The sequence below is a fragment of the Pempheris klunzingeri genome, chromosome 10, assembly GCF_042242105.1.
Source record: "Pempheris klunzingeri isolate RE-2024b chromosome 10, fPemKlu1.hap1, whole genome shotgun sequence".
Classification (NCBI taxonomy): Eukaryota; Metazoa; Chordata; class Actinopteri; order Acropomatiformes; family Pempheridae; genus Pempheris; species Pempheris klunzingeri.
Genome location: NC_092021.1, coordinates 17,049,105 through 17,076,274, shown reverse-complemented (window position 1 = coordinate 17,076,274; position 27,170 = coordinate 17,049,105). Strand labels below are relative to the sequence as shown.

Here is a 27,170-nt window from a genome sequence, read left to right as displayed (position 1 = left end):
CAGCCATCTACCACAAACTCAAAGCACAACCTTAGAAAAGAAGAAGAAAAAAAAAAAAAACTTCACAAAAGTTAAAATTACTTACTTGAACAATGAGCAGCAGCATTTATTTAAATATCTAAAACGTATTTTAAACAGCAAAAACAAAACAAATTCCTGAGGATGGATTGCAACTAGACCCATAAAAAGAGCCTTTGCTTGTTTGCAAAAAAACTCTAGTGTGTAGATGGGTGGACTTGTCCTGCCTACCACCACATGTCAGCAGACAATGAGTGCACATTGCAATAACATCGCTACACTCATCAGGAGCTTGAAACTCATGCCAGCACAGCGGAGCACATTTTGATAAATAAAAGGGATATGCATTAACATCATCATCAGAAATGGTGCAAAAAGTAATCAAACTTTGCAGGGACTTTCAGCACTTGATATATATATATATATGTATATATATATACTTTTTAACCCAAATAAATATGACAGACTTAAAAAGCCTGTTCCAAACCAATTGAATTTCTGGGCAACAGTTGTGCTTTTTTTACTTTGATCTTACCGAATTCTGTTTTTTCCCTGTTGAAAACCACACAATAAATCACTTAAACACACACACGTGTTAATCTTTAGGCATGATTGTACACCAAACTTCACATAAACCAAGGTTGTGGCAGCAATACCCTCACTGGATGTTTGTGTTTATCACGTTAAGAGTCCCCAGATATTTAAATTGAGGCAGACACATAAGCCAGGGGAAAAAAAAAATCTTCTCCGTCATGGGTTGCTGTTTTCAGGGGACTTTGGAAGATCTTAGAGTCCATTATAGTGAGGCCCCCAACGCTTATTGATGTGATCGAAGGTGTGTGAAACCCACTGTTGCTCCAACACTCGATACCTCTCTTCGCATAAGAAGAGAGGCTTGCCACGGCTGGAGAAAGGCCAGAGGGGAGGAAAGCAAGAGTGAGAGCTATGTTTGTTTTCTCTGCAGCAACAATACATTCAAAACAAGTGTGTCCCAATTTCATACTAGGGTTTTGAGTACGCTGTGGGTTTGTATTTGAAAACTTAAAATGCACTCGCAAACAATCTGTATGCATCCAAACACACGTTATGTTCGGAGTGTGCTGTTGATGTATACTGTTGTCCCACAATGCACTGTGATAAGAGACTGAAACTGAGCTGTTCAGAACTGGAAAATTTAAAATAAATTGTAAAAGTGATGTTTAATTGACAGTGATGTTCCAAAACTCTCTGTTTAAAGCACATACACTGCATCATTTAATACAAAACTTTCTTACATACTAGCTGTATGTTAACATACTGTACACATTACGTATGCATAATGGTACTGGGACACAGCACAGGAGTTTCAACTGTGTAAAGTTCATTGCACAACACTATGTGGCATTTCTAACCGTGTGTGTGATGTGTCATACCGTAAATCGCGGTCTTCCTCTCCGTGGGCATCAAGGTAAACAGAACCCCACAGGCAGAAACGATGTCCACGGATGATGATGATGACTGAGGCATTTATCAGTAGAAAGATGCCCGTAGCTGCGCCACAATGTTGAGAGTGCTGCAAGTGACGAAACAAGCATTTAAAAATAAAAAGATCATGACACAGTCAGACAGTCAGCAGCAATTAGGTATAAAATTAGTAAATTGCTACAAATGAGGTTGTATGGAGCCTAAAGTGGAATAAAAAAAACAAACAAAGACAACAACAGTGCAGCTCTGCTTTTAAAGCACTGAGAAACTCACCAAAACACATTCACAGATACCCTGCTGTTTGCAGCACACGCCCTTGAGACAGACGAAGGCGCCACAAACAAGGCAGAGTGCAGGGTCTTTTGGCACTTTTTTGCAGGCAGTGCAGGCCTTCCTGTGATAGTACTGGAATATAATGTTGTAGTTGTCGGGTAGCTGGAGAAGGCGGGGGGCTACCCACTGAGGATCCTGGACAAGCAAGGTCTTAAGAGGAGAAGAGCAAAGTTGAAACGAATTGTCAGTAACAATTCAGGTACATGAATTGTTTACTGGACATCAAGTCCAAAATACCTGGTTTTAAGTGATTCTGATTCTGATTTAATATCTATTGCTGAGTGAGTATTTGATGCAAACTCAACTTCTCATTCAACATTTTCTGACAGTGCACACTGAAATCAACTGGGAATTAGTTTTCGTTTACTAAAATGCAACTATAACACTCAGAAGCTTAAGATTTCTCCACCTGTGATTTTACTGGTATATACCTGCTGTCGTTTGCACATGTGACATGCAGGTAATAAGGCTTCAAACATTGATGGGGCAGCATAAAGACCCTTAGAAAGAATAATAACACAACGAAATATAGCACTGCCATTGTATTTATATACAAATCGTCTAGTTTGAAACTCACATACGTACCAATGATTGCTCTGCCTGTATCTGAGAGAGCTCTGTGACCTCAGCGCACCACTGTGTCACCAAGTCAAACGCGCTGACCACCCACTTCAGACATGAGGCACTGTGCACGCTGTTGGAAGGCTGAGGGGCCGAGGGTAAGAGCCCCAAACACACCGCCAAGGACGAGAACTCCTCCTCCTCCTGAGGACACACAAACGAGGACACAGCTGGGGGGGTCACACTATTTGTTTTCACTGACACCTGTGATTTATGTGAAGTCAGAGGATCTAAACTCAGGTCTACCAATGCCATTAATGTGAGAAACTTAGCTATGGCGTGCACAAGATGAACAGAAATATTGACCAGTGTTGCTGTAAGGGTACAAGGTGGTTTCATACCAGGCAGCCAGTTAGATTGTCTCCATAGAGGTGGTGCTGCAGCAGGCAGGAGAGGCGAAGGAAGGGCAGGCAGTACTGCTGGAGGCTGTACTCGATAGACTGTGGGGACCACACACCGGAGATCAGCTGGAAAGGGGAACAACAGTAACGCTTGATCAATAACCAGCCAACAGCTCGCTGATAATACTGTGAGATATTAGACCAGCGTCTCTAAGGGTAATATTGTTTATGAGAAAAGGAGAAAAAGCAGAAGGAAAACAAAAAGAGTGGTGTCCTGGAGGCAGTTATGTTCTGAAGTGTTAAACAGTCATTTTAGCGGCTCACCATTGATGTTTCTTCAGTGTTCACCTTGTAGACACTCTTGTCCTTAGAGAGCTCACTGATAATGTGACTGAGCAGCGCTTCAAAAGATTTCTCAGCATTTGCAGTATTCTGTGGAAGAGAATCAAAATGCAGAATGTCAAAATGTTGATCAAGTGCAAAATCAAACATTAAAAAGGCCACTTTTTGTTTTTGCTGCTTTAATCAGACCTATGAGCTGTTCTGACTGTCAGACACAAGCTTCAAACTATTTATTCCCTGTTTGGGCTGAACAGCGCAGAGAACTACTACTAAACTAATTAAACTGGCTATAAGAAAGTCTTTCCATATTGTTGCTGTCCCTCCTAACACATATTTAAATCCACTCTGAAAAAGCCTTTGTCTATTGATATGAGAAGGAAGCTGCAAAATTCTGGCACACCAAAGTCTTCAAGATCCCAACAATAACATGAACACAATGCCAGGCTGAATAATGAAGATAAATAAAATGACAACTGTTCTGATTATCAGTCTAGTTTTAATGTGCTGTGTGGAGTTTCTTGAACTCGACTGGAGGGATGTGCACCATTCTACAAAAACACCTTCTCTGATCTGTTGAGAGCGCTGTCTAAGCAACAACAATCGAGATCTGGTACTATGAAGGCCATTGCATGCGATTCACATCATTTTCATGCTCAAACTAAACACTCTTGTCAGTTTGAATGATTTCACGGATGGATACCTGCTGTTTCTTGAAGAGAATATGCATAACAGCTAAGGCAATTAAATGACTATTAACCAAGAACGAAAAAGAAAATGTCCATGGCATCATCAGTGAATTGTCTGTTTTCCAGTAAATTAATGTCACATATCAGAATAGATCAGAATCTTCACTTGTGCATCCTCCTTTCAAGTATAAACTGCAATGTGGTATGATGACTTATGCAGAATACGCACAGGACAATAATTCTTGCCTCACAATATCTGATAAGTGGTAGAGACATTACTGAATGTGTATTCTGATAAAAATTCAACTGGTTTGGCTGGTATTTTATACAGAGGAAAAGCTGCAAGCATTTATCAAGCTGAAGGTGGTGGAATATAAAACAGCGGCCTTATCTCGTCTGCCGTCCCTTCTCATAGATTTATAGGGGGGGAATTTCAAGTCCATGGATTTCTTTCCTCTCGGCTCTGATCTGTGTTCAGACTGCATCTTTTTTAACAACTTCAGTTTAATTACAATGGCGTTCTACCAAATATGGATGCCGTCCTCATTGTGGATTTGAAATCCATCTTAGTGGCAGCTTGTGAATGCCTGCACTACTGTTCATGGCAGTGCAGTGAGGAGATACTTATCCACTCCACCATTATGGATGGTAACACCCTCAAGGGGAGGGTTTCAGCCATTCGTCTTTTGACATTCAAGCCAACCACTCACTAATAACGATTTAATAGACTGAAGACAGATAGCCAATTAATGCAGCCACTCTCAAGCAATCGCACGTTTCCAGATAATGAAGATCGATACTGTCGACTGAGGAAATCACGTAAATGAAACCCGGAAAGGTCTCAATTCATCTCAATACTAAGTCATACACAGTGATTTACGGCTGTTGCAGGCTGGTTCTAGGGAACAATCAGAGGATACAACTAGTTCAACATGCAAGGGATACAAGCAGACTTTTGACACCCTTTGAAAATGTTCCCCAGCAGGACTGAACCTGCACAGAGAGCAGAAAGAGCACTACAGTGATTGTTCTTATTACATTTCAGCAGTACTTGAGAGCTTTGTACTGTTGTTCTGGGCCACAGTCTGCACAGTATGACCATCTTTTTCTGATTAATTATTTTTAATCAAAACATGATTGGGGATATACAGACATGCACTGGCTATAGAGGCCGATTAGAGGCAATCCACACAAGACCCAAAGGAAAAGAAATAAGCACAATCCCTATAATAGAGAATAAATATTAATACGACAATATACCTTCTTGAGTGCTCCAGAGGCGCTCCAGGCCTGCCTTTCTTCTGGGCTGAACTTGGATGAGAGTGCAGCCAGAGCCTGCATGAACTGCAGGTTGTACAGCATCTTCACCACACAGGAAAAGTGCTCTACACAGGGAGGGAAAGTGGCACAGATCAGATAAACCGAGCCAAATGGAAACATAAACAGAAGCGGAGAAGCGCAATGTACACAGATGAATTATTGAAAGAATAAATTCTTGACACGTTTTCATTATGTGAGCATGTGTTATTTTGACTTTAAAAAGATCCAGCATACAAAATGTCAGTTCAACAAGGTTGACAGCTATCCACAGGGGCATTGTGTTTGATTTCTCATGTCTACATAGAGAGCCTCACTGAACAGTGTTCAGGATAATTAGCTGAGAGTTTCAGGTGGTAAATGTAGCCTGACGGATATTTAAGTTGCTGTAGAGGAACAACAAAGAGTGCCATTTGTTTTCTTCTTCAGCAAAGGGCTGCTGACAGCTCCACTGTCCTGGTCATTGTGACAAGTGTCAGCATACACAATTAAAAAACGTAGAGCTAAAAAAGGAGGCCATCACTTCATAGCAATCAAGGGCAAAGAACCCTTATCAAGGACTGATCATGCCTCACCCTTTCTATTTCTCTAAAGAAAACTTTTGAAAATAGAGGTAACCATGCTTTGGGCATATTCAAATAGCCAGACTGCTTTTTGGCTATTTGGACCCAGTCCAGTCATGCAGTATAAACAACAACCACTACCTCAGCTGGGTATGGCTGCGGTGGAAGAATGGTTTAGTTACAGGAATATCATATAAGAGATCATGGTGAAAGTCCCATGAGATGCCAGCTATCAAAACTGATTAATTTTTAGACTTAGTTCTCTCAAATATTTCAGTTTTCTTTTATTGTTGTTATTATCAGTTTTCAGTCGCAGGCTGGTTAGGTTTAGGCACCAACATTTCTTGGTTAGATTTGGAAAAAGATCATGGTTTGTGTTAAAATGATAAGTCAAAAACAAATATGAAAGGCAGGGTACATTAAACACAAGTAAATACTCTTTCCAACATACACCTGTGTGTAAATAACCACATTTAGTATTGACACCCAGCTGCAAATAGTAGTTGGGCTTATAGTTGGCTACTGACACATGGTTGGAAATCACACATGCCTAAAATTAATTGTCTTGCAATTATTATATTGATTATTCCTTGTTTTTGCTTTTGTAATATCAAAGCATTCCAAAACCTGCACCACATGCTATGAAACACCACAACCTTGAGAACAATTTGACAAACAGTCCTTGATAAATTGTACTTTGTGATTTATTACAATATGGATATCTAATTATAGTGTTAACTGTCTCAATCAAAAGCTACTACCAATAAATCCACTTTTGCTACGTTCCAATAGTCTTAATTGTTCCCGCCAGCGGTCAACCTGATTCAGTCATCAATGAAATGATCCGCCTGCTGTGACACTTCTCCCATTAAACGTGACTGCAGTATGTTGGGCCAGGTCTTTAGGTGGCCCTCCGCCTTTTCCAGCGAAGGGCTTAGATGGAGGCGAAGCAGCAACAAGCCACAGATGAAGGGCACACGAAGGAGGTGCAACCCTCCCATCACCAGGGTCACGTCTCTCTGATCCTCACGGCCACATAACGGCAATGGGAGCATAGATAAGAGATGTGAAATGCTTCTTCCCGGCACTCAGCTCTGATTACTACTGATAATGGGGCTGTCCTTGTGAGGCAGCCGTTGAGAGACTCCCCCCCTCTCATGTACTGTCGTGATGCAGACATAAGAACTGTACCTTTTCGCAGAGGCTGGGGCATTGTTAGCACAAAGATAATCAGGAGGGATGGGACATCTCGAAACAGCATGGGTACCTCAGGTCTCTCTTCATCAAAGCCTCTGCAATGTGATAAGAAAAAAAAAATGTTACAAACATACACAATATGCAGTAAATGAATATCCAGCAAAATGCTTTACATACATCAGAGTTGCAAATGAATGTAACTTAATGCAGAATTTGATCAGTAATAAAATAAAATGTTTAAATAAATTCCCTGTGAGAAGCAGGGAAGGATGTCCCTTGTGCTCACGATAATAAGACTTTAACAGCAAAATATGTTTTACAATTCAACAGTGATGGAGCCGCTGAGAGAGCAGAAACCACTCTTTGGTGTCTTATCGAAAACATTTTTAGTTGCATCTCTCTCTCTCTAAAATATTGCATGAGAACTGCCACCTTCCATCAATGTCATGTCATGTGTGAGTAAAGCCACCACAACGTCACCATTATCTGCCTGCCAAAGAAACTTTATAGCTTTGATGATGATCCATATGGCATGAGAAGGTAACTTTGCCTCCTTCATAGAGCTGTTATTGTCTCTACCACAATCCTACAGAGTAAATGTGTTGTGAAATTCTTCTGTGGCTAAATCTAAGAAACTAGCAATAGAATTTACAGAATTTCGCAATAGAAAAATAGAAAATTAATGTACAAATAGATATGATACATATAGATAAAATAAAGTAAAAATTAAAGACTGAACGGTGAAAACAATATAAATCGGTATGATTTTCAGTATTGAGTGTTCAGATAATTAAAACTGAAGTAATGAGAAAATATAACCAGCGCATAATAATATATGCAGTATGAGAGGTGGTGATGTCATCACCTATGAGAGCAAAGGTCTTGCTGTGAATCTAGTTTTACATTTGCTTAACAAATACACCCCTTGTGCTCCCTGAAAGACGTCTTTAATGTGGGCCCAGTTTAATATTCATCCTGTGTGCCATCCCCATTTAAATGTCTTCTGTTGACGATTCAGTGAGGTTCCAATCTCCACTCTACTTTTGAGAGGCCTTGGGGGTTTGGAACGAGGGGAACTGCACTTAAGGAATAATACCTTCCATTACCAAAGCACTCACCAGTTAATTCCACTGTGCATTAGAGAAAAGCCTCAGAGGATGGTGCTTTTAACCCTGCTAAGACCACTGCATACAAACTATACTATCAAGTCTTCATATAAAAGCAAGAGCAATGTTTTGCATCTATGCAGAAACATCTCTCTCTGTCCTATTTAACTAGGCTAGATCAGGTTGAGTGCTTAAGGGTGTCAATGACAGTGCTCCCTTCCGAAGACCCTAACAAAGTATTTTTAAACAGCAATGGCTCCTCTGAGAATACTGTGAGCTCTATGTTAGTAACAAGTGTAAAAGCTGTCTTACAACACTAACAGGGAGGAAAGGTTGTTCAAGCTCATCTTGTATTGTTAAGTGCTGCCAGTAGCCTCTTTTTTTTTCCAAACAGTTTTTTTAGACCATCAATCCTGACAACCAAACACATTTGTCCATGAAATGGCATGTTCTGACGCACAGTAGTGATTCAAGGCAGAAAAAGACAGTGTGTTGTACTAAGTATGCCTTTTGTATTTTGTTAAATACGGGTTTCTGTTGAAGCTAGGTGGACAGCTGGGAGCCGAGATGCCGTGCTGGTATGGTGTGGTGCAGTTGTTCACAGTACAGTGGATTTGACAGGGTCGTTTTGCTCTCTGTGGAGTGCCCGGTAATTTGCCAGATGCAGCAATTATTGGTATCTATGGAAACCAAGCATGGACCCTTTTCTGTTTTTAGCTCCTCTTTGTGTGGAGGAAAAGCTGTTAGGGGGCAGGAGAAAATGGTGGCGTTTAGCGAGACGACAAAGTGGAGCTCTGATTGCATGTTTATGTGAGGGAGGAAAAGTGTGAGGGGAAAGTAGAGACTGGGAGTTATGAAGACTAAATCAACATATTTATAGATTTACTGTTAGCAGGGGGTGCTTAAGAGAGAAAGTCACTCACTCTGCCTCTCTGTTTTGTGTGACCTGAGTCAGCTTAGTCCAGGGGTTGTAGGCTGAGTCAATGCTGTACAGACGCATGTGCATGGCCAGCACATGGAACAGCTGATCTGAAAGGGAGGGAAAAAAAAAAAAAACACATCATTGCTATGTTCCACCTAGGTCTGACAAGAACAAAACCAACAAGTGTCTGCTTATCTGCGTGTCCATCGTCACGCCCCACCAGCAGCCAGCGCAGATCAAGTGATGAGAGCAGTTGACTTGAACTGACTGCAGGCTAATGGTTCGGCACAGATAAAACCAGGCCAGGCCAGATGGATACGTGGCAGTGCTCGATAGCCTTGAGCAACACTTTGGCCAGGTCACACCTGTTCGTTGTGAAACTAATGGAACATGAAGGGAGACCCCCTCCCTGTGCACATACGATCTCTCGTGTACACACCAGCTTTTAATGGCAGGACACCTCATGGCCTCGATTGTCTTTGTCTAGAGCAAATCTATTATGAGCATCAACATTTAACCTCACAGAAAGTCTCAACGTGGGAAAAAGGCAGGAAGGTGGCCCACTCATTTTAAATGTTAAGTAATGAAAGTGAAGACATGGCCTTGTCTTTCTTATTAGTGCAGGAATAAATTAACCTACTTATTTTAATTATGAACTCAATCAAAGTCCCCTTAAATGCCAGAAATTGACATTACATAAGAACTCACAGATGTCATGTATGAACCGTGTAGAAACCAGTGCCACAAAACCAATCAGTTCCATTTAGTTTCATCTTTAGGTGAATTCAACAACCCTCTGTATAACTCAAACCTTTTCCAACAAGCAACACTAATCCTATTTGATTTTGTTTTCCAGAGAATTATGATGTGATAATGCAGCAAAGTGCTTCAAATAATCAGCTCTGCAATTTGGCTTGTGTGAACTATCAATACTTGGAGCAATACTGCCCTCCACAGGTAAATAAGGACACGGCACAAAAAAGCGAAGTGTCTGTCTGTCCTTGGTTACATCCCATTTGTCTTCACTTCAGCTTGTTTCCTCTCTTCCCTCACTACCACTCAGCTCTTACCAGGAATTAACCTGTAGGAGGTAAGAAAAGTAAATGAGAAATAGAGGAGAGGAGAATAAAATCATGACTGTCCTTTCTTGCAAAATGTATACAGACTGAAAAGGCTTATTACGAGCTTCAGGTCCAATATTTGATCACAGTTGTTAATCCTGCCGGGCCAATTTAGACTGAAATAGCCTGTTTATGTGTGATGATAAAAAGTCACATAGAGCAGCATCTTCAAAGTTACCTTTTAGAAAATGTTTTCACACCAGTTACCAATCAGTTTGCTCTGTACAATAAAGCATTTTATTCTGCTTCTTTCAGATAATGGGAAACAAAAGAAAACAGGGGGTAGTAAAGCAAGACGGAGAGCTTTAAAAGTCCTCAACTATGAGATGAATCAACATCGAGGATCTCAAGCAGCAAATGACTGTACTCAGACCAGCACTGCTAATGATCCTTTATTTGTTCTGATCAACCTTACTGAACACCCTGCGCTCAAAGGGCTCCTAACTTTGGGTTTTAAGATATGAATGCTTGTTACAATTCATCATGATTAACTCCCATTTTGTTATTGGTGTAACTGTAGACTGTTTTCTTTAATTAGCTGACATACATTTTGTTACCCATAAAATGTCCAGAATATAAGCCTTTTTCACAGCTGGTAGTCAAGGAGGCAAAGCACAAGCGTTACTAATAATATTAACAAGGACAGTGTGTGTGCGACTGTGCTTGTGTGTGAGCGAGTGAGCCAGCACTTAGCAAAGTAGCTAAATGGAGTTCAACAATCATTAATTTTAACATTTAAACCTGTGCTTTCCTTCTGTGACACGTCAAAATGAAAAAGATCAGAGTTTCTGATAATGTTTTAAGACTTTTCATGTCATCATATCAGTGATAAAAGTGCATTTTGTTGTGTGCTCACTTTTCACGGCATATATTTGACAATTACGTATGTCCCCTCAGGGCACATGATCATAGAGTGTAAAATGTACAATGTTAATTTAAACTGCAAGTCTGCACAACGGAGATCAACATGATTTGCCTTTAAACTCACAGTAGCAGCCACATAGTCTCAAAGATGAATTCAAATATTTGCAGTTAAATAAACCAAGGTCATGCTATCTGGAGGCTGGAGCCTTTAGAGTTGCAGGCAGCTTGCCTCCATGGTCCATTGTATAGTCATCAATTGAACAGAAGTGCCTAATGGGAAACAGGCTTAGGAACCCCATGAGCTCTAACAGTTAGCACACGTTTGCCGTTTTCCCTCAAATCCATTTCCCTAAGAAGAACGAACACTAATGTACTGCATCTGAGTAAATTTGGCCGTCATGGCTACATGGTTAATGTAGCTCAAAAATGGCAAACCTCCAGAGTGAAATCTCTTTTCAGCCACTCAAGGATGACAGCCCATTTCACTGCGGCAGCCACAACTTTGACAGAATAATTAAACCAATATAAAGTGGGGTGCAGTCTGTACAAGAGACCTGACTCTGACACCTTCATATGCACTTTCTATTACAACATCCCACCTTTCATCTCAAAATATTTTCACAATCAATTCAAATTGAAGATTCTGATCAGAATATAATGAATGTTTGTAGTGGTCGATGTTCAGCTTATTCTTTGAGGTTCAACTGAGATCACAATTTTCATTCTCCCCTAGACACATGCCCTTTTCAGCTGTGACACAATCAACTAAAACAGCACTTGACCCATTTGTCTGCTTCATTTACTCTGACTGTTCCCAACAGCTCACGTGGGACAGCATCTATCCTTGCCTGGGATAGCTAATCGACCCTTTGTTTTTATTGTTTTTTTCTCTTACTGGTTCAGCTGTAACACGGCATAATGGGTTTGATCTCAAGTCAGACACTTTATTACACAGAGGCCTACGGGAAATGATATCCTGCCACCAGCAATAACACATCACCATAATTGTCAACTGTCAAAATATATCTGATTAAGTACCACATTAAACTATCTTTTTATTTAAAAAAGCAGAGGCAAAAGTCAGCATAACTTAAAAGGGACCAAAACATATTTGTATATATATATAAGTTTGCGTCCAGGAATTCCTATTGAATTATCCCACAAATGTAGCCATATCAAGCCATTAGCGTTGACTTCACATGAAATCAGACATAAGACATTACATATCAGTGAACTTTGTATTGAGACATTGTATTGCTACTCACTGAGACACGAGCGCTTGGCAGCTGCACTGGCTCCTCCAGAGCACAAGTTTCCTCCCCGGTGCACAAGTTCCAACTCCAGGTTGGTCCTGAGGACACAGAGCCACCAGTATTAATAGGTAACAGGTACACAAATGAAAACAGTTCAGCATGTGCATATCTTTCTCACGTACTAACGCACAAACCATAAGTTGCAACCATCTAATAACTTCATGTTAGTTATATTAAATGAACAAGTGAGCCTATAGATAGTTGGCTTATGACTATCAATGATAGATGATAGATGATAGATAGATGATAGATGTAAAATAATTATTGATTTTGAACGATAATTTTGCTCTTTGTACAATGTGCGAGCAATAATGCCAAAAGTGCCTTAATGTACAATAATTTCACCATATTGTGACACTTCCAATTGTAGGCTATGATAATGCAATGTGTTTTTAAGTGGAGTAGAAATTACTTAAAAATACTGAAGTAGAGTCCTGCTCTACATCATAGTCAGAGCAAATTCAAACACCTCTGGTCTTACCAAGACACAAAATTCATAGGTTAAATAGTATATAATAATAGAGTATTAGATGACAAGCAGTATACTTCATGTTGCACCTGCATATTAATGTACCGTAAAAATGATTCATCCCCCAGTGTCTGAGATGGCTCGCCAAGTTGGAAGCTGTTATTCGATTAAATGAACAAGAAAATGTATGTATGTATAGCAATTTTTCAGCCAAAATGTGTTGAATTTATAACTGAGAGGTGAATCACAGAGTATAATTAGTTTGGTTATAATTTTTAATAGATGATTATGCATTTATTTAAAATCATACTGTTGTTATAAAGCATGTAAGAATTGATTGTCCTGTATTGCAGGTTACATGGGATGAGTCACTGATGAATGAAAAATAATGAATTTTGGGTGGAGTATACCTTTAAATCACTTGTATCATCATATTCAGCTTTTGGTTACACCTGCCTCTTTTACCAGTTTGATTAGGAAGATGAAAGATGCTGCCTAGTCAAGCCATTTGCCATTTAATGCGCCTGTTTTGCAGCAGCAATTCCGTATCGAGTAAATGACAGTTTTCCAAGACTGATTTTGCACGAGCTGGACCATTAGCATAAAAGCTGTTCCAACCACAGTTCATGCATAATCCCCAATGTGCATTTCCCATGCATATCCAAACACATTTCACTCCTGAATTTTAATTCTCCAGTGGCAAAATAGTGAAAAAATAAACTAAAACCTCTGACAAAGTACATAGATGGTGAAAACAGATAGGTATTACTAAAATAAGACTGATCTGGGCCCGTTTTCATCCCACCACTGGCCATTTCTTTCTATGGGCCAGGGAGGTGGGGGCAAATCCTTGGGTTTCCTGGGAGAAAAAGCAATTTCACATAGATAATGCAGCCACGGTGAAGCTCCATCTGGCTTTTGCTGATAAGAGTGCCCCTGTGACAAAGGAATTTTCCACTCCTCAGGCAATTTGCGCTGTTCATTGAACTTCAGAGAGCCTACAGGCACCCAGACACACTCAGGGGATCTTTCTGTTCAGGGCGGAGGGCTGAGGGAAGAACAGAGCTGGGTGGGCAAAAGGTCTGAATGGTTACACTCCAGGAAGGGCAGAGTTTTTGGGATGGGAGTGGTGAGAAGTTAGAGACCCCAAGGTGAACTGAAGGCCAGTCATTTCTCTGACCTGTGACCAGCTTGTTGAGAACATACAAATACCAGAAAGAGGACGGCGGTGGGACGAGGGGTGACATGCAGTGCAGATTACTGGTCAAAAATCAAACTGGGCCATCACGGTTCCATCATATGCATATTAAACCACTAGCTCACCCCCACATGTAAAGTAATCGTGTAAAGGACCACTTAGGCCTAGCTGCCCTAGAATTAATTCAGGCGGTGAAATAAATCCATATTCACAACTTAATAAGTGAAGACAGAGCGAGAGCTAATACTGTTTTACAGTGGCCTACAGTGACAAAGCTACTAGAAAGAAAGTAGCTGTTCTTGCAACACTTCCAGGACTAATTGTTAGCTGTAAACCAACAATAAGAATTTTGACAGACAGACCAAACTTTTAAAAAATATATCAATATTCCTCATACGGTGTTTGTACAAAAGTATATGAACAACAGTGAAAATTAACACATGTGATACAGGGTACAATGTGCATCCTTGGTGGACTGCACTTCAGTATGGGACTGGTGACCAGCCAGTCCAGCGAGAGCACGCTAAGCAGCAGCTACAACCTAACCCATAGAAAACCAATAAATACACCTTCACAGCTCCATGAACAAATGGGCAAAAATGCAAAACAAACAATTTATTTGCTACTATATGCTACGGTTTGTAACAACTGCAGTACTGAACTCCAGTTTTATTTTCTAAGCATCACTCTGGAGTAAAAGACAAAGTAAAGACTATAACTGAGAGAGGACACCACTGTCTTTTTACATGGACAGTCATTGATATTCAAGTTGAGGAGCTGGCATTCAGAGACAAGGGAAGAGCAAGCAGGCATTTATCCCACTGGTCTCAACAGCCAGTGGTGTGTGCAAAATGTGTGAGGTGTTGCAGAAAGAAAGGAAAGAGAAGACCTCCAAGTGAGAGGACTGCAGACACAGAGATAGCCAAATGCGACCAAGTCATTGCTCATAACTCTGACAACAGACGCACACACATGCACACCAACAACAATCCTAGAAAGGAACAGGACAAAGCCAAGGAGTCCATCAGATTATGAAGCTAGGCGCATAAACATCCTTGTTTAATGCCACTTTTTGTTTTAAAAGGGTGCTCGACAGTCAGATCATCCACAGGGACTTGTGGGAGGGGAAGGACATCATATCACATGTATGTCCTTGCATGTGAGCATTTATTTTATCAACCCATACACTTTCAGCAACTTATCCAGGTCCAGATCACACTGGCAGCAGGCTAAACAAGGTAGCCAAGATGTCCTTTGCCTCAGCTATGTCCTCTAGCTTCTCAGACCAAATGGGATACAAGATTGTTCCAACATCTTCTGGGCCTTTCTGGGGGTCTGTTCCCAGCTGGACAAGCCTGGAATGCCTATTTTCAAACATACCTCCACAATTTCCAAGAAAAAAAAAAAATAGAAACAATGTTGTTCACACATGGAAATTAAAAATTAAACCAATATCATCAATGTGCATCCACCTCAGCTGTTTCATGATAATAAAAAAAAAAGCCCAATGTCTTGATTTATCAGTTGATCTACATCCCAGCTGTGACTTTTCTAACACGTTAACACTTTTTGTCCAGTTGAAATCAACTTTTGTTTTGTAGTCAAAAATAATTTAGATGTTTTTTGAATGTATTGTTAATATTTTGTTATTATCAAACATGTAAAATAAGTGAAAAACCAGGGGGCGCCAAACCAAAAAGTATGTACAATCTCCTTCCTTCTTCCTTTTAGTTTTGGATTGTATTCTCAAAGGAGAGCACAGGACAAGTGATTTACAGAGCAGATATAGGCTGGATGTTGTAGTGGACATAAAAGTGCAATTTAATTTCAGTTGGACTCCCAACTCAAAGGGGCCAATTCACTGTTTTCTGGCAGAGTACCATGGCCTCAGACATTGAGGTGCTGACTCCAAACAGCAATCTGCCCCAAAAGTTAAAGGTCTGTCTGTTAAAGCCAAAAGAATTACATCCAAACAGCACTTCTCGGCTGTGCCTGGAGACCCTGTCCAGACAGAATCATTGGCAAGGCTCAATCCTGGTCCAAAACACTCTCAAGAGTGGACGGTCAAACTCCCATGAACCCTCCAGTATCCTTACAAGACTAAAGAGCTGGTTTATTGTTCTACAACCACAACAGACTCTGCATGACCCTTTATGAATTGGAGGTGTGACAGTGGGCTAGATTTTCCCTCCTGTAAGATTTCTCAGAGAGGGTTGGCAGTGGGATGTTGGAGCACACCCTCAAGGAGACCAACAAATCTCACCAGTTTACCTTAGAATACCAAACCAAGAGCTGTAGCCCCTTTCAACACAACTCCACACACCACCACCAAGATGAGGTTATTATTATTCTCTACCATATTCACCTTTTACCTGAACTTTTGCTCTCTGATTAAAAAGAAGAGAGATTTTTCAATATACAACAACATTTGAGTGATTACATTCTCCATTATCACCTCCAAGGATAAGAAATTGTGTATTATATCTAGTGTAAAACTCATATAATCAGTGTTGAGGTGGGTGCTATTAGCCGAGTCCCATTTAAACTCAGTGTGACTCTGTCCTCACCTTGCCACGGAGTACATAAAGAGGAAATCATTGTCAGGAGAGCCAGGGTTCTTGCCGTAGTCCATGTACTTCTTCTGGGTGGTGTTTTTGATATCTTTAATAACCAACTCCATCTCTTTACTCAAGTTGGACTCCGTCTAAAAAAACAACAAGAATATAATTAAGTGAAAATTATTTCTACAATGGATTCTGTGAAGCTAACCTAAACTAAGAAGAACACCGTGTTTAAAATACAGCCGTGTAAAACAGACAGGAGGCTTTTAGTGATAAATTCATATTGTAAATCTTACTGGGAAAAGGCCAAGTTTTTCCTGAAGATCTTCCACCTCCTTTACAAGAACACACATCTTCTTGTTTGTGGGTGTGTGCCAGGTACCGGCCTCTGTGCCCCGCCCAGGGCGACAGGGAAGGACACTGTTGGCAAACTGTCGACACAGTGGGCACGTAAATTCACCCTTGTCAACAGAGAAACCCTGGAGGACCTGGTCATTCTGAAAAAAAATACACATGAAAGTTAAATTTGACCTATACAATCTAAACTCAAAACTGAAAAGAGACAACTGACACTTTTAACAAATAAATTTATATGTAGTACCCAGTATTGAGCAATTCCTGAAAATGTGACTCAAAATCTTAAGTCTATACGGCATCTACATAAAGAATATATCATTTTGTCTAAGTAACGCTTAAAAAGGAAAAAAAAGGAGTAGTTCTCATCTTTGAAATCAGAGGTGAAATTAACTTTGTGTTAAGTTTCTTAAAATATGAAACAGATGAGTAAGCTGTCAAATGTAAGTAGTTCTAATTAAAACAATATTTGGCATCTTCACTTGACTAACTACCTAAATTATTAATTGTCATTGATTAATTTTCCATCATAAAACTGCCGTAGTTAGACGAATAATCATTTCATAGGGTCAAGCCTTCTCTTACCCTCAGAGACTCCATGTATGACTTATGGCAATCTATATGCAAAGTGTGTCCACAGGTCTGGACGTAGACGCCCCCATCCCAACCTATCGACACAGACTGCAGACAAGAGCTCTGCAGGATTCACAGGAGAAAGATCACATCAATTACAGTATGCAAATATGTCTTCAGGCATTCAGGGTCTGGGACCTTTTGTTTATTTTGTTCTGCTGATAAACAAATTGACTTTTAAAGTTTGAATTAATCTCCAACAAACATCCAGCTGATAAGGTATTTCAAAGCTGGCATCTTTTAACAGACAACTAGACAACTGCATGATTGAATCGCCAGTTTTTTGTTAGAGTATATTTAATTCAACTGGTGTAATCTTTTATAGTTTGGAGATGTGTCTGCAGCTAATCAATACACAACTTGGCATGAGAAGCACGAGGTAGGCAGTTATGTCAAAGCAATTTTCAATAAAGCTTTCTAGTTTTGATTTTAATGATTTGTGCATTTTTAATCCACTGTTTGTCACACAAAGTAATGCTACATGACAGCCATTAGCTGGCCTATAATGTGACTATCACACCTATTTAAAAAAAATCTATAACACGAGCCATCTAACCTGAAGTCTCTTAGACTTCAGCAGATGCAGTAGTTCATGTTGCTGGCATGCATATAAACTAAATGTCCAGAAATTCAGACAGACAGGATGAAAACCTGTCTGTTTGAATCCCCAAATAGTGCTCTAAGTGCTTTCAGCCTTTCTTCTCTCCTGTGCAATACTGCTGCCAGTATTTTCTGAGACACTTACATCTTTGAAGAACCGTTGCATGAGCGTGAGCCTGACATCATGAGCCACTCCACACGTGTCTGCGGCATAGATGTGCTCCTCATCACTAGTCGGTAGTTTCTTAGGCTCTTTGCTTTTGCAGCGGTGTCCGAGCACTGAAAGCCAATCACAGAAGTCACCGATAAATTATGATGTTGATAAATCTGACTAAGTTCAGCATTTACTTAGAATAGTTGAGGATTGAGATCAGAGTTTAAACTGCGGAGCTAAAGCAAACAATTAGTTATAAAATTGAATAAAATGAACAATTGAATAAAAGAAATAATTATGATATTGGTTTGTTGAGTATTTCTTTTTAGAATAATCATTTAAATTTCAAAAGCTAAAAAATGGTGTTGGCATGTTTGCTTGATGAACAATTAACTGGTTTTCAATATATATGGCAATTGATATTCCATCGAATAAGTGATCAATCGACTAATTGTTTTAGCCCGGTACAGTAGGATTCACTGGTAGCTTTCACTTGCCAAACTCAGACATGTTTTGCTTTTCACGATGGTTGATAAGTCAGACACAACCTGACATTTAACAATAAAGTCAAAATAGAAAAACAGGCAGCTATAAATGATGATGCTTTCTAGTCGCCTTTAAAGACAGTGTAATTGTACTCTATTATGGAGGCACTGTCGGTCACTAGTGGTAGATTTTTACGAGATGTGTTTTGACACCGAGGTCAGAGTCTTCTGAACCATTTTACAAGGTGACTAATTACTAATCAAACATGCCATTTATTTGGATGACAGTGAGTGATCATTCTCCAAAACAAATTAACTCTTATAATGATGGGCTCCATGTACAAATGAGCAGGGATCAACATGAATGATAAATGAGCCAATTAAAACAACAGTTAACGCACTCATTAAAAATCTGATTTCCAATATGGCGGATCAAAGGTGCTATGAATAACTGTTTTAGTTTAAAAGTTAAGATCACAAACACAGAAATACAACAGCCGTATGCTTGTTTAAATTGTACCCCAAAACCAGACAGTGGTTAAACAAATGCGCCCTGTGTAGGTTATTAATTGCAGCGTCTGTGATGGGAAGCAGAGGATGCTGGGACATGCAGTACCTGAGGATGCTTGGAGGAGGACTACTAAGCCAGTGGGTCTGTCCTCAGTGGAAGGTCCGCTCTGGCCACAGATCACGCAGTCATACAGAACCTCGGACTCCATCACCTCAGATGCTCCTAGGTCCATGGCTGCCTCAGCGTCAGGGGATTCTAATACCAAAAAATTACAAAACTCAAAAGATTGCAAAAGCTTCCCCTCAAAAACTTTCAAACTTATACCACAAACAGGTAATCATAACCATGGGATACACTGCAACAGCAAAAGACAATAATTACTCAAACCTGGAAAAGCAATTTTGAGAAAATTCTGAAAACTCATTTTGCATATTAAATGATCTGTAAGTGTTACATTCACCTCTGTGTGAATGAAAACCATCCAACTGTGAGAGAAACAAAAACACTAGGCTATAATGTGGTCTGAAAGGCTTTCTTTTATGTGGATCAGAATTTGAGAAAACAATCCATGATGGGGGAGGGTAGAACCCTCTGTTCTTGGTAGAGGGTCATTACGAGCCATAGTCCAACTCAGGCTACTAATACTGTAACTCAGTAACACAATACCAATCCTCTCCAATTCAAAAACTTAAAGAACATACTTCCAACTTTTGCTACATCTATAATCCCTGTGTTATTTCCTTACAGTTATGGGAGCAAGAGTGGGCAAAACTGCCAAAATGGGACTTGTGCAATGAAGCATGCGACATCCATATATCAGTACGGGGAGCATTCATAAATTTGCGCTCTGCCATGCTTATCTGCATGATTGGCACAGCATTACAGATTAATTACTGATATGGAATTAGTTTTAAATGTTAAAAGCTGTGTTCAATTTGAGCAGTAAATATTGTGCAGAAATGTCAAGCAGTGTTGGAAATTGATTTATTGCATTTTGGAAGAATATGTTCTCAAGAGAGGTCACTGTGTTCCTGGGGAAATGAAGGATGCATTAGATGTCAACGGCACAACTTTCGCCCCGGGCCATCGCAGAACATAAAGCTGCCAATGTGTGCGCATGTGCACAAATAAACACACGCTAAAGGTAAAACGACAAGGACACAAAAACTGTGCTTTTATGCTTCCCACAATGTAAGTTTGTGAATCCTTTTTAAAAGTAATGTATCCACGCAAAAGCAGACAGCTTTCGTGTAAATTGTTTAGGTTTTGACATTTGAGATTTCTGCCTTCACCTTATAAAATACAGGTGACACGTTGAAATTTGGCATAAAATTCAATCACATCTCTTTCTTGAAAGAGCATCCAGGTTAGGGGACACCAATTTGGAAAAGATGCTTTGCTGTTGAAATTTTCACAATTTTTCACTGCTATGAGTACAACAAGAGAAAGTCCACTGGTTAGTCTATTGGAAAGGAGGCAGAAATCAAAGAGTAACATCTCAAAGGGAGGGAAAATAAAATTAAAACTATCTGCATGACTAATTAATGACAAGTGAGAATGTTTTTAGTTATCTGACTGAATTTACCCTGAGAATACCTGAAAGCTTTATGAAAATCAAAGTAAGCATTAATGAGTAAGATGAATAGATACATAGGTTTCCTTTGTGCATCTCTTGGATTAAGCCCCTCATCTAAAATGTGTTGATTATTGCATAGCTTGTGTTTTACCTGGACGCTGGCAAAAACAAGAAAAGAGGGATCTACTATCCTGAATTACAATTGAAGCTCTTCCAGTGACCTTTGGATTATTATGCGACAAAATTTGGTTTCAAGGCCGACTTCAAGACCATACACACAGTCCAGCTGCCTTTGGTGTTGTACTACTTGAAATCCTATGGTCTGGATTACTGAAAATGTTCATCAACAGATGTGGGTGAATGGTATCAGAGGTCTGTGCACGTGAATTGCAGCCTCAAGGAGAAATACCTAAATTGTTTTACACCAAGAAAATAATGCCAAATGCAATATTGCAGATAAATTATCTACATACAACCTACATTGCACTCACTTGATTTAAATAGTCACCTTCCCATCCTAGCATCGTACTGATCTACCTCAGTAGGTAGATCGGTACGTTGCTCACAGCTGGCTATGCACCGGTGATGCATAGCCAGCTGTGAGCAACTAAAGTTACCGCTCAGCAGGAAGCGTGCAGAAGGAGGTCAGAATACAGTCCTGCTAGAATGATCCGTCTGATCACAGCAGCCATTACTCATTCACTAACCATGCTGTGTCAGGATGGGCCCTGGGAGTCCAGCCCACTATTAGTGCTTTGATCCTAGTTGGCCCCAGCCAGCAGCCACCCACATTCCCACAGGAGCACTCTCCTCTCAATTTCTCCTAACAGGCCTTCAGAGACCATGAGCACAAACTCAGGCCACTGTCACCTTGCCCCAGTGAAAAAGGCATTGCAATGATGATAGGTTTATTTCAGCCAAGAGTGCTTTTCTTCAAGGGCTACAGTAGCAATATGTCCCTCAAACATGTGTGCTTTATAGAAGGATTGTATACATGTGTCAAAATAAACCCAGTTTGGTGAGCACAGTCTGGTCATGAGAGCAGTTGTTGCCATTTACAGTACAGCAGCGCTTACACAGTTGCTGTTGAAGGCATAAATGTTCTGTGCACAGGAGGCCTGCAGTTAATTAGCTTGGTGAATTAAATTATTGTTGTTAGTTTGCAATTTTGATTATTTCACCAAAAGAATTAAAGGCTTTTTCTTACCAACATCCATGGCTGTTTCCATGAAACTCTTCTGCCTGGAAGCAAATTCAGCAAGCAGCTTCTGCTGTCTCTCTCTCGCCCTCTGACGTCTGAAAGAAAGAACAAATGAAACCATAATTACTATTATTCATACTATTCGATGAATGTGTAGCAGTGTGAACCCAGAACCCAGTATTTCAAAACCAAAATAATACTAACTAATAATATTATACAGTATATACTAATACTGTATAATATAACCACCCTCTCTAATCAAGAGGACTTTTTAAAAATCATTTCATTTCTACCATTTAGAAAGATATACTGACGCTCCTGATACGCTCCTCACAACCAGCTGCTCTATTGAAGAGCATTAACTATTGCACTTCCACTTTACAAATGTATTATAGTCTCCTGGAAATAAGCATGCCTGTTGTGCATGGCACATTTCCCCTGACCACCCACAGCATGTGCAACAGATTCTTCCAGGTAGCAGGATATACTGCTATACAAACAGCAGGTGTCTGATTTCAACAAGGCTGTGTTGTGAAAGTTGGAAAGGTTGATTATTAAACTAATATGGTGGGTTGAGCCCCACTCTGCAGACTTACAAGGTGAGAGCTGACCGTAAATTAAGTCCCTAATAAGGGGACATAAACAACTGCTGACAGGAGCATCACAGCTCAATAATTTTCACTGATGGTTTCAGGGGTGCCGACAACCTGCATGAAGAATGGGCAGCAGCTACTCACTTCTCACTGCCACTGACCGCACTGCTGCCTGAGGGTTGCCTTGGAAACAGCTCTAGTTCATGTGTGCGGGAGAGATCCTACCTTTACCTTTGTCTGTGAGGTGAAGCCAACCCCAAAAGCAGGCAATTATTTAATGGTTATAGCCCATTCCATCATCATTAGAGGGGGTGAAAGCCAAAACTCTCTGAGTTTGGACTCCAAACTTTTAAAACATCCAAAGGACCCCATTTTCACAGTGGTGCAAATACATACATACTACAGTGTTAATGGCAACACAGATCATAATTGTGAGGATTATTAATTATTGAAAAAAGACTTTCAATATCTTCAAATGTAAATTGAAAATCAGTGAAAAAGAAGCATCATCTGCTGTTGCTTTGGCCACATATTCGTAGTGACATACAGGATATTTGCTTCCCTCCACTCTGCAGACAATATACACACAATATGACTGGAATTTGTTATTCAGGGGAGCAAGCCTAGTACTTTCCATCATGGCCCGAAGTGCTTGGTACAACTATTTAAACACTGTAACGTGATACGCATGGAGGATAATGAAGAATTATCACTTGCTATTTGACTCAAACCTTTAGCATACATATAAGAAAAAATACCAAGTTCAAGTGTGATTGATACTGTACACTTATTGTCCTTGCATGCATGACTTAGCCTGTTGAGCTGTTGTTGCTATTGTAATGTAATACTATAATAAAATTCTAATTAAAAAGTAGATCATCTCCTCATTATAGAATAAATTAACGCAAATTACGATACAACTCCCTTTTCAGATAGCTGTATGGACACAATGTCAATATGCAAAAGGCTAATGAGAAATATTAATATGCATCATGAAGCTGTGAAAGCGTAATTCTGTAGTGGTGAATGTGTTATCTGACAAAGAAAAACTGTACACTATGATGTTACCTCTCTTCTTTATCCATGGCTTTCTTATCAGTGGGACTGTTCTTCTTTGGTGGAACAGGAGGACAAACCTTCCCACAAATGTCCTGGATGCTACGCTTGATGTGGCAGCTGCGCGTGGCTGCCTTGGTGAGGATGCGCTCAATGGCTGTAATGCCATCTCCATGAGCGTGACGGCTTGTGTCCATATCCTCCAGCCAGGATGCCGATAAAGAGTTCTGCTTGGATGACAACTTCTGGTGGAGCTTGATGAGGAGGGACAGCATGCTTTCCCTGATCTCCAGGATCTCTGTCACCAGCTGGGGGGGTGTGCCTGGTGGGACCCAGCGTGTTGAGGAGCTCTTGGGCCTGACAACCTGGGTGGCTTCAGTGTTGCTGCGGTTGATTATCTCCTGGAACTTCCTCCTGCGCTCTGCTACAAGGCTGAACACCTGAGCTTCACGCAGGTTCTAAGAAAACACAGAATAATTGAATGAATTATTAGAATTCCCTTACAACATAATGACAACATCTGTTTTTGTATGGATGATCCAAATCCAAAGTGACTAAAGCTATATGGACACACCGTAAACACATGTGGTACATAATTACATTATGTCACACATGTACACATTTTTTCACAGCACACGACATTTCTGGAATGAGGCTCACACCATATCTACAAAATATGCAAACAGAAAGAAAAACAGAAAACCTTGTGGCCAGCATCCCTTCAAATTCCACCTGCATCTGCGCTGGCAGATCCGTCTTTGAGAACAAACATCATCTGCTAAAATTACATCACTAATAGTGTGATGGACTTTGATGGATTGGAGGAGTGCCTCATTACCATAGTCAAGACAGGTACAATACACATAAATGTCAAATTAAATGTCCATTACAAAATTTCAGCTGACATTCTACGAATACCTTTGCTGATAGCACTCAGAGCAACCATATTTCTGGGGAAAATTCATTCATCCTGATGTTAAAGCACACAAGCCATCTGAATGATTGCCATGGCCTGACCATACAAAAAGGACCTGAGCTGCACTTTTAAATAAACATACATCATATAGCCCAGTCAAGCCAACATCAATCATACTGACATGCGGTTAAAAACCGTTTACCTAAACCTGCATTACACATGTAATTAGTTTCAGCAGTCAAGAGGGAGGGGAACTGCTGAAGCACAGCATTATACACACATCATAACACACAAAGCCAGACGTCCTTTGAAAGGCACAAAGCAAACATGTGCGAAGAAATTCTTTCATAAAAGATAAAAAGTAGACAAATGCAGCTGCTAGTGGCATCAAAGCCATCAGCCTTTTTACAGAAATGGATGCAGACAGATACCTCTCTCCAATTCCCTGAAAGACGCCTGGAATTCTGTGGAGCAGGTACAGCAAAATGAACAACAATAATAATAATAATAATAATAATATGAAAAAAGGAACCTGGAATTACCAAAAAAAATAGCTAACCAGGCTCTTTCCAAAGTTAACAATGTGCAAGCACCTTCAAAGCTTTCTAATTAAAACATTAGATCTTATTTATTTAATCAACACAAAAACTGAAGTGAAAAACAATTGTTTACATAACTAAGTTGTGGATTATTTCTTAGCCAGGAGCCTGTAGTTTCCACTGGTTGCCTGGCAACTGCTAATGAGATGGCTGCGCTTATTACATAGCAGCAAGGCACAGAAAATAAGTTGAATGGAGTGCAGGCAGCATATGAGAAAGCAGGTATGACATTAAGCCCCTATCAGCTGATAATCAAATTCTATTTTATTTTGCCTACTAGTGCATCCAGCAGATATATAACAACACTGGCCCGGGAGTGTGTTTTTGGACACCTGATGAATTCAGGTCAAAGAATCATTGGAGCTCCTGAAAAAACTATCTGGGTCTAAAGCATTTAAATGTTTAACTCTCTTCCCCAGCCATTAGTTTAATTAACACACAGTCACACAGTCAATAACAATCTAGAAGTAACAACAGTCACTAGAAGCTTTACTACCAGTTGTTCTTATTACAGCACGACGATGCACTGTATTTATCAATGCTATAATCCAGCTCACCCTGTAGCAGAGAAACCTTTTACCTGGCCATAAGAAGAAGCTTCAGTGCTGGTGCTGGGAGGAGCCTCCCTCTTCACCTCAGGAGCCGTTTCGGGGACCCGAACCCTCACAAAGTTGATGACATGGTGCAGATTGGAGAGGAGGTTGGTGCCAGGGAACCAGCTGTCATGGCAGTGCTCCTCAATGCAAGGCTCCTGGAAGCATAACATCCTGTAAGTCCATTGGTGGACACTAGAAGTCTACACAGTGAGGAGAGCGGTAGTAACACCCATATCTAACCTCATCCTCCTTGTTGTCTTGAACCTGGTTGTCCAAGCCCAGCTCGATCAGGTACAGCACCATGCACAGCACATGCTCGGACATGTTCTGATGATCCATCCATATCTAGAACATATCAAACTATTAGTTTAGACTGAAAAACATGTAAGACCTTCAGCTCAGTTTATTACCATTTTCCATTTGACAAAAAAATGTATGAATTCTAAATGGTACAAACAAATATTCTAAACTACGCCAACATACCAACTATGCTCGTCTGTCAATGCTTTTGTCTTTTTGTTTCTTCATTATGCCTCATCTGCACTATGAGCTCTGCTCATTTTGTGCTGCAACCTCTGCAGTTTGTCAGTCCTGTATTGTACCAATATCTTGTAACATGTCGGCACCAATTAGCTGCCAAGTCATATTACGTGTGCTCCAATTAAAGATGACAAAATGAAGCACTTCTAATTTAGCTCAAGGGGTAAATTGAGATGCAAGGGCAGCACTGTATTATACCACATGAGTAGCTGGTGAAAGGCTCACCTTGTAAAGGAGAGTGAATATCACGATGTGCAGCGTTTTGCAGTGCAACAGCTTGATTAGGCCTTTGTAACACGGATGCAGAGGAGTCCTCTCCTTGTAAGGCGGCCATGGGTTCCCAGTGTGAATGCCAGACTGTTTTAAACTAGGCGACACAATTATCAAGAAGAAAGAGAACATCAGAAGAACAATCAGTGACCCAGTGAACATAGTGAATACCACACCCATAAGGGTCCATGCTAGTTTACAGGCAGCAGGAGGAATTTCCACAAAAAGCAAGACGATGAGAGGAATAATACTTTGATGAAGTGACACCTTACAGAGCAATTCACTGCACAAAAGGTTTGAGTCTATACAACTGAACAGCCGATGGTCAGCACGGCTGCTCACTCTATTTGTGATGATGTTACATAAAACCAGGGCCAGCCTGACAGACAATCCATTACATTCAAATGGTGTGAATGAATAACACGAGGATGTGTCAGACTCCGAAAGTGGCAATGGCAGCTTCTGTATGTTTTAAGGAGAGAGATGCCGCAGTTTCATCTGGTTTGGAACACCAGAAGTGGCCTAGAAAAGCATATACTGTATGTGACTATATCAGAGATCTATCCATAGTTTCAATTACAGCTCTACCAAAGAAGAAATAAAATCCCATTATGAAAAGGTTATCTTCAGATACTATTTTAAACACAAAA

At 40.2% G+C, this 27,170-nt stretch overlaps 1 protein-coding gene across 2 annotated transcripts in view; it reads right to left on the bottom strand.

Annotated features, from left to right (window-relative positions):
* Positions 1 to 524: 524 nt before the first annotated feature.
* Positions 525 to 27,170, bottom strand: part of ubr3 (ubiquitin protein ligase E3 component n-recognin 3) — a 38,050-nt gene continuing 11,404 nt past the window's right edge. The window contains exons 20-40 of one of the 2 annotated variants that reach the window (XM_070838013.1): positions 26,476 to 26,617; positions 25,951 to 26,055; positions 25,695 to 25,865; positions 24,947 to 24,979; positions 23,612 to 24,057; positions 21,957 to 22,045; positions 19,279 to 19,428; positions 18,169 to 18,302; positions 17,376 to 17,486; positions 16,733 to 16,933; positions 16,443 to 16,579; positions 12,161 to 12,246; positions 8,912 to 9,017; positions 6,877 to 6,977; positions 5,066 to 5,190; positions 3,102 to 3,209; positions 2,778 to 2,903; positions 2,401 to 2,580; positions 1,756 to 1,965; positions 1,431 to 1,570; positions 525 to 922 (exon numbers count right to left, since the gene is read on the bottom strand). In XM_070838013.1, the coding sequence (XP_070694114.1) occupies positions 805 to 922; positions 1,431 to 1,570; positions 1,756 to 1,965; positions 2,401 to 2,580; positions 2,778 to 2,903; positions 3,102 to 3,209; positions 5,066 to 5,190; positions 6,877 to 6,977; positions 8,912 to 9,017; positions 12,161 to 12,246; positions 16,443 to 16,579; positions 16,733 to 16,933; positions 17,376 to 17,486; positions 18,169 to 18,302; positions 19,279 to 19,428; positions 21,957 to 22,045; positions 23,612 to 24,057; positions 24,947 to 24,979; positions 25,695 to 25,865; positions 25,951 to 26,055; positions 26,476 to 26,617 (3,019 nt within the window). In that variant the 3' untranslated portion in view covers positions 525 to 804. The remainder of the gene's footprint in view (positions 923 to 1,430; positions 1,571 to 1,755; positions 1,966 to 2,400; positions 2,581 to 2,777; positions 2,904 to 3,101; positions 3,210 to 5,065; positions 5,191 to 6,876; positions 6,978 to 8,911; positions 9,018 to 12,160; positions 12,247 to 16,442; positions 16,580 to 16,732; positions 16,934 to 17,375; positions 17,487 to 18,168; positions 18,303 to 19,278; positions 19,429 to 21,956; positions 22,046 to 23,611; positions 24,058 to 24,946; positions 24,980 to 25,694; positions 25,866 to 25,950; positions 26,056 to 26,475; positions 26,618 to 27,170) is intronic. The other variant, XM_070838014.1, reaches the window with a different exon arrangement.